Source organism: Lepeophtheirus salmonis, chromosome 7, assembly GCF_016086655.4.
Source record: "Lepeophtheirus salmonis chromosome 7, UVic_Lsal_1.4, whole genome shotgun sequence".
Taxonomy (NCBI): domain Eukaryota; kingdom Metazoa; phylum Arthropoda; class Copepoda; order Siphonostomatoida; family Caligidae; genus Lepeophtheirus; species Lepeophtheirus salmonis.
In genome coordinates this window covers 34,007,979-34,016,278 of record NC_052137.2, presented here as the reverse complement: position 1 = coordinate 34,016,278, position 8,300 = coordinate 34,007,979, and the positions used below count along the sequence as shown (strand labels likewise).

The following is an 8,300-nucleotide window of genomic DNA, read 5'->3' as shown; positions in this document are numbered from 1 at the left end:
CGATTATATTTATCGTAATATTATTTTTAAAGAATATCACCGAACCTTCTTAAATTGATATTCAAAAAAATATATTTTTTCTCTGGATGCAAAAAAACAAGCATGAAGACAGTATCTTAATCAAAATACAAAAAAATTGTAAACTAATGTTAAGTAGTAATGCTTCAACATAGCTCAAAAAAGCAAGATATAAAAAGTCAAATAAAATCTTTGAATGTTAAGAATAATCTTTTCGCTTGAAGGTGAAAAAAAAGAAAATCCAATTACCAAATTTTGTTCAAAATATTAAACATAATATACCACTACACATAAAATGTATGAATCTCGTTTTATTATGGGATGACTTTAGAAATATCTGCACAATTGTATGCTCATGTATGATCCAAAGACAGATACATATCTGCGAACAATCAATTATTGAAAATATAAAAAAAACGGTCTTCCCTACTTCATTAAGATTCAGGTCGTGACGTCACAATCACTTTTACGTCATTATTTATTTTTATTCAATCAATTAGAGATTGAAAATATAAAAAAACCTGCACGGTCTTCCCTACACTTCATTCAATTTTGTTGATTCATTTTGTTTTGCTGTCGTGACGTCACATTCACTTTTACGTCATTATTTATTTTTATTCAATCTTCATTATTAATAATATTTAGCGCGAAATGTATTCGGAGGACGTTTGGAAATTATTTCATAAAATCCTGGATAATCATACTTCTGGAGATGATGAAGTCGACCTAGATGGATTTTTAGTCAAAGTACCTGAAATTATAGATAAGTTCCCTGAGAGCTTTTTAGTAGAGCCCTATGAAAATGATTCACTAAAAAAACGGAATTTATGAAATGGCTCATCCACAAAATGATGTTTATTCCTTCAGAATTATCCTTCCCTATTTTAAAGGGACTAATACGACCCTTAAGTACCAAAAATCCCAAATTATTCTCCGATATTCTACATAATTCACTCCTTGGTTAGTAGTTGATGTTGACGTTCTAATAACTGATTTTATATTTTGTGCATTAGGAGCCTTAAATGAATCCTCGGAGAATGATGTTGCAGTCACAGCCAAGATTTTAAGACTAATATTTGATTTGGAGCCTCCAGATCTACGTATTTTTTTTACCTATAATCCTTAAAAATATCCAACTAGGAGTTCCTGAACTCAAGTTGCATTCCCTTCCCCTTATATCACTTTTATACTTAGGGTGGGTTCCAAATTTTCTACTCTTTTATGCACAATTACATCATTTGAAAATACATATATATTCAGTTCTTTTTACAAGCGTAGAACTTAATTAAATGTTTCTGAAATGTATTCGAATTGTTAATCAAATCGTGCAGTTAAGAGTAGAATATTTGTATAAAGCTTTGATTGGGAATTGGATTTAGCCATCAAGTCAGAAATATTTGAAACACTATTTCTTCTCATGTCAACCTATTTCTATGAAGAACAGCGTATTCTTTATAATATTAGTTTATATAAGACTCTAGTGAATGTGTTTAGGACCATGATCTCCAAAGAATCTTCTAATTTATTTATAAACTTTGTGTTCCTATTTTGGGAAGAAACTGTACTGAAGAATTGGGAGTCATTTATCTATATGGATGAAGAATTTAAACGCCTCTTGTGGGATTTATTGAAAAAAGCGGAGAATAATTATGCATCAATTATAGACTTTTTTCTTGAAAGGGAATTTGTAAGCGTAGACTGTGCATTTGTTTACGAGCATCAAATTAAGATGGAAATGAAAAAATCGTATGTATTATTTTTTTAAATTTTAAAAACATTATTACTCAACTTTTAATTCATTATTCTACAAATATTTTATGATTCCTTTCAGATCTAACAAACCACAATCTTGTAGAACATGGCAATCTATTTTGTTGATTTTTGAGAAGCTGTCAAAGATGGACGACCATGAATTACTATTATCCACTCTCAGAGGCATAGCGAAAATTTGCCGATATTTAGAAGTATCGATGGATGAAATATCTAGCTGTCTATTCTTTTTTGAAGAGGAAACACTGATTGAAATAGGCCAAATATTGTTTGAGTGTGCTGTCAATGATCCTTCATCATTAAGTACATCTGCTGATATCTTTATGGACCTCTTACCTAATTTTAATCTCAAGGAAGTTACATGTGAATCCTTTTATCACTTAGCCTTGGCTACAATATCCTTACCCTGGAAACTGTCACAAGAAATGAAAGTCTCTGATTTAAAAGTTGGGGCAAAGTTGCGAAAGCGTATTCAAGGCGATAAATCAATTTTTAATCGTCAAGAAGAGTCTAAGGTTAAACTTATTCGACTCATTACTCTTTTACCTCCATGGCTAACTCCGAGGTGGCGTCTGGGTCTTCTTCAAAAAATTTGGTCGGACTCAGATTATATTTTTTGTGAGTGCTTGATAAGTAATTTGCATTTTATTATTTTCAACATTCCTGAAGAATCTAAAATATTTGCCGAAGAAATTACGTCTCAAACTATCAAACTTGGAGTTGAAAGTCTTTTATGTGCCCTTGTCAACGTTGCTCCACTCTTAATCTGCACTTTTTCTAATACAAATGAATTAATTTTTGAAAAAAATAAGTCCGATTTTGATCTCAAATGCTTGATTTGTTCCAAGGATAAACCTCTGACATGCGTATCCCCTTCAATTTCGCATTTAATCAAGCTAATTGGATATTCACATTCTTCTCCCGCTCAAATAGCTAAAATGGTTAATCCTTTGAGTCTTCATGTTGGCTTGACTCAAGAGACAGCACGTATATGGATGAATTTCTTTGAGAATGAGAATTGCATACATTTGTATCCGAAATATATCAAATGCTTTAGTAAGTTTATGGGACCTTTGAAAGAACAACTCTCTAGACTGAAGTCAAATAATCCTGATGGAATTGTTGTAGATCTATTTATCGCACTCTCAACACTGGAGGAAATGGATAGTGAATATTTAATCCATGAATTAACCTCATTATATTTAAATGGCGAGTCTCATGTTTCAACTTTTATTGCAGCTCAAGAATTTTTAAGATCCAATGTAATCAAGTATAAGTATATTATACTCAAAGTTGGTGCCGAGATGCTAGATTCCCGCACCTTAAATCTTCTTACTGTCTTATTTCGATCTTCTAAAAGTTCAGTATTTTTAAATCAAAACATGCACCATATCCTTCCTCATGTTGTTCTCAGCAAATCAAAAAAGAAATTGGAGTTTATTTCTACACAATCCGAAACATCATTAAGACATCTTCTGGTGGAAAAATTCCAACATGTATTCCCTTGTATTGTCTTTCATTCCAAAGGCCCTAAAGAATACAACACATGCATAAAGTTTATTGAAACTATGACCAAAGTATCTCTAGAGGAATTACTCTCCTCAAAAAGACAAAGAGTTACCACAGAACTCTTACTTCATATGAGTACCTACCAGAAAAAAATTATATCTGCTCTCTCATGGCTGGCTGAGAACGACACTCAATGTGAAATTCCTGACAAAAAAGACATACGGAAATATATAGAGCCCAAAATTCTCGGAGTCCTTGGTTTTATAGATAACAAAATTTCTAATCCAAATATATCCAAGGAAAGAAAAAATAAAATATTAGAATCTCTTAACGAACTCATGGCTTATATGGGTCCAGATTTTATCGGCTCTGTGAAACATAAAATACTAACTATACTTCAATCAGTGGATTCGTACTGTGACTCTTTAGTGCAATGTTGGAAGACATTTGTGACAAAAGCGCTTGACTCGTTAGCACTTGGAACCATTATATGTGAAGTTCTTGCAAATCTTGTTCCCCTCCTTTCTCAAAATCGCGAAGAAGTCATCAAAATATTTGAAGATATAATCATTAAAAGAGGGAAAAGGGAGTTCAGAGAACACTTCCATAAGCTTTACTTCCTCCCTGATAAAGATGAACTCGCAGATATAAATAAAGTTATAAGTAAGGAAAATCAACTTCCAAATTTACCTTGCAAGGATTTACTCAGAGTTACAGCAGAGTCTTTGGAGTGTAAAAACTATCAAGTACAATATCAGGTTCTTTCAAAACTTAAGACAATATTAAGACTAAATGTGAACCCAGTTCAAGGACTGATAGTTTCTAGTAACACTACTGACCCTTTTATTACCTCCCTTATATTTAGACTAGTCCGTGGTTTGAGAGATGTAAATAATGATTCTCTTCGTTCTCTTTATGGTGAAGTGTTAGGTGAACTAGGCGCCATTGATCCAGGTCGTCTTCATACTCTGGAATATGGAGATTTGGATAAGAACGAAAATGATTTGGACGTTTCCTTATCGTCTAATTTAGATAAGTTGTTTGCTCAAAACTTACTCAATAACCTTGTGCATGGATATCTAAGTTCGGAGGACTCTGGAGACTCAGACTCCTGTGCCTATTCCATTCAAGAAATATTGAAGAAATTCAATGTTCAACCGGGTAAAAATTGCTGTTTATGGAATTCATTTTCTGACGAGTACAAGGAAGTGCTCACGCCATTTTTAACTTCTTTATATTCTAGAACAGAGAAGTGTTCTTTTTCCTCATATAATTACTCTAAATGCTTAAGCTTTTCGGAGTGGATTGCCAATTGGTCTTGCTATCTTATAGATAAAATTCCTAGAGACCATGCTCGAGAAATTTTTGCTGTATGTAAACCAGCATTGAAGAAAGACATCATAGTTGCCAAGTTTCTTCTTCCCTTTATAATTATAGAAATTTTGGTTCAGTGTTCCATGAAAGGCATTGAAATGGATAGGATTTACTTGGAAACAATGGAAGTCGTAGAAAGTAACTCTGATTTCAAAAGAGATGCGCTTGCTGTGATTTTTTCTGTATTAGACCTTTGCAATTCTTTTTTACGAAAGAGATATGAGTTAATGGCTGGCAAAGTCAAAAAACTGGACGCGCCAGACAAATTGAAGGCAAAAGACTTAGAGTACAGTGCTGTGTCCTGTTTCGTAAAAAGAATACCTTCTAAACTTATGGCTCAATCTTCTTTTGAGTGCCAAGCATATATTAGATCACTCATGCATTTTGAGCATTATCTTTCTTACGAGAGAAATGGTTCATTAGAAAGACCTGAGGATCTGTTCATGCTACAAAAATTATACGGTGCCTTAGATGAATCTGATTTTGTCGTTGGTGTATCTAAATCTCGTAAAACAGATCCATCATTAGAAGAAATGATTCATATGTACGAAGCAACAGGTAATTATCAGGACGCTCTTGCTGTCTATGAGAGCTTGAGTAGAATAAGGCCAGGCATGATTCGTTGCTACTTGGAAATGGACCAACCTAATACTGCTTACGTTTTAAGTAAAAGTATTGAAAGTGACGATGATGATGATAATATACTTAACTTGAGATTAGAGGCTGCATGGCGACTGTCAAAGTGGGAAGACATTGAGTCTGCCACGATTGAGAAACCATCCTGGGAAAAAGATCTTGCTCGTCTGATAAACTGTATTCGTAAAAAAGATGAAACCAATTTTTATTCTTTGATGGTAGAATCACGCAAAAGAATTATGGAGCCACTAGCTGCATGTGCAGTAGGAGATGATTTAAAGGGTTCATATGCGCACTCCTATAGATATATTGCACGGTTGCAAATGCTTCATGAGGCAGAAAGTATTGCATCTAATTATATATTTCCTCATAAATCGAATCAGGATAGGAATAAGAATGGAGACTTACTTCTCCTGCTTCGGACTCGTCTCGACTTTGGTCAATATTCACTTGTTCATCAGGAATCCATTCTCCAATTACGAAAAACTCTATTCTCAGTTGCTCTCAATTCCATGAAAGAAAGCTCAAAATCCCTTTCTTTAAAAAAAGAACTTATTTGGACTTCTAAAATGTCGGCTAAAGTGGCGAGAAAAGCTGGTCAGTTTCAAAAAGCTTTTAATCTTCTTACGGAAGCGTCTAAGGCTTTTGGCCGTTGCAATATAGAAATCTTGGTTGAGGAGTCCAAATTATGCTGGGCGCGAGGAAATGCAAACAGAGCTATTGAAATTCTCAAAAAAGTTGTTGATTCTACCACCGTTGATAAAGACAATCAAGATAAAATACTTCTTATATCAGAAGCTAAGCTACTCCTTGCTCGTTATCTTGATGATGGTGCATCTTTAGATGCTGAATCTGTTACAGCCTTCTATAAAGACGCTCGAGAATCTTTACCTGGCTATGAATCTGCATGCTACTACTCCGCTAAATTTTTTTACAAAATTATTGGGAAAAACTATCAGGATTCTGATCTGGATTCCAAGGGAGATTTTGTGTATCATGTTATAATTTTGTACGGCAAGGCCCTTGTTTTTGGTTGCAACTCTCTTCATGAAGCTCTTCCTCGTATTTTGTCCCTTTGGTTAGATTTTGGAGCTCGAATGTGTTCTGTGAAGCCCAATGACGGAAAATTGTCATATGAATCTATGACTACGAACTTAGATCGGATTAATAAAGTTATTTCAAAAATGATAGATAAATGGCCTCCTTACTATTTATTGACGGCATTTCCTCAATTAACCTCCAGGATTTGTCATCCACATCCTGTTTGCTGGTCTAACTTGAAGAAGATTTTAATTAAGACGTTCATCAATTGTCCACAACATGCCTTTTGGCATATGGTAGCACTTTCAAGAAGTTCATACGAACTGAGGAGGCAAAGGTGTGCCGAAGTACTCAACGGCTTTGGCAGGAATGAGCGTTTTCCAGAAGATTCAAAGAAATTTACCGATGGCCTCTTAGAACTATGTATAAAGCAATTGGATCTACGTGCGACAAGTCTGAAGAAGGAAATGCCTCATTTTTTTAGACTTCTCACATCAAAAGATTTTTCTCAAATTATGATGCCTATTGCTCGTAACATGGCTATGATGCTTCCAACCTGTTCGGAAACTTCAAAGTCACAACACAATCCTTTCCCTTCTGGTCTGGTTTACTTTGAAAAACCAGATGATTCATTGACTGTCATGAAATCATTAGTTCGTCCTAAGAAAATTTCGTTTTGGGGTTCCAATGGTAAAAAATACTCATTTCTTTGTAAGCCGAAGGACGACTTACGACGAGATTGCCGTTTGATAGATTTTAATAATCTTCTTAACATATTACTAAATAAAGATCCTGAAAGCCGTCGTAGAGATCTTCATATTCGTACCTACACAGTATTCCCTCTTGATGAGCTTAATGGTATTATTGAATGGATGGATAATCTCGTCTTATTTCGACATGTTCTTCTGGCCTTATATGAAGAAAGGATAGGTTCCAAAGCTATTTTAAAAATGGAAGACTACAAATTATATGAAACTTCGCGTACAGATTTTGATAAAAATATGAGAAGTTTCCAGGCATTAAAGAAACGATTTTCTCCTCCAGTTTTTGGAGAGTGGTTTATACGTAATTTCCCTGATCCACAAACGTGGTATGCTTCAAGATTGGCTTATGTGCGCACAACAGCTGTGATGTCAATGGTATGCTATCTTTTTGGCTTAGGAGATCGCCATGGTGAAAATATTATGTTTCACTCTAAAAATGGGGATACAGTTCATGTAGATTTAAATTGTTTATTCAATAAAGGGGATACTTTGGCCATTCCAGAGGTTGTTCCCTTTCGTCTTACACAAAATATGGTTCATGCCATGGGCCCACTTGGGGTAGAAGGGCCTTTTAGAATCGCGTGTGAAAACTCTTTGAATCTCATGCGAAAAGAAAAAGATGTTTTAACTTCTACTCTCAGACCTTTTTTATTTCGATCCCTTACTGGATTGGATGCCCAGGCATTCTAAAAGTGCCAAAACTCCCTCTACAGCTAAAGTAGAAGCAGTCAATGAAAAGGCAGTTGATGCTTTAAAAAACATAGAGAGACGTTTGAATGGTTATGTAGTATGTCGCAAAAAAAATAATCGAAAGACACCATCCTCTATGCCTTTGTCTGTGTCAGGTCAGGTTGATTTTCTTATAAATGAGGCTATGTCAGAAGATAACTTATCTCAAATGTACCTTGGATGGGCACCTTATTTGTGAAAAATGTCTTTATTTTGTGGAAAATTTATTAATATATATTTATTTTTTAGACTATACTAAGTTTTAGTTATTTATTTCACCTTATATCTAAGTTCTTGATATTTCCTTTTTGTAAATCTGCATGTCATTAATTCTTTGCCACACTTGATGCTCCTAAAACTACTATATTTTGAAGTGTAATTATTGTAATATATTTTTTTTCAAATGAGAAAAGGATTTTTGGACGGCATGTTGTGGGCAGAAGTTAACTAAAGTTGATA

The 8,300-nt window shown here is 34.3% G+C and overlaps 1 protein-coding gene across 1 annotated transcript; it reads left to right on the top strand.

Annotated features, from left to right (window-relative positions):
- The first annotated feature begins 508 nt into the window (after positions 1–508).
- Positions 509–8,094, top strand: mei-41 (meiotic 41). The gene is given in 5 exon segments (XM_040716349.2): positions 509–978; positions 1,032–1,213; positions 1,375–1,764; positions 1,850–7,763; positions 7,765–8,094. Coding segments are annotated over 3 exon segments (6,519 nt in total). The 5' UTR covers positions 509–978; positions 1,032–1,213; positions 1,375–1,435; the 3' UTR covers positions 8,041–8,094.
- Positions 8,095–8,300: the final 206 nt, after the last annotated feature.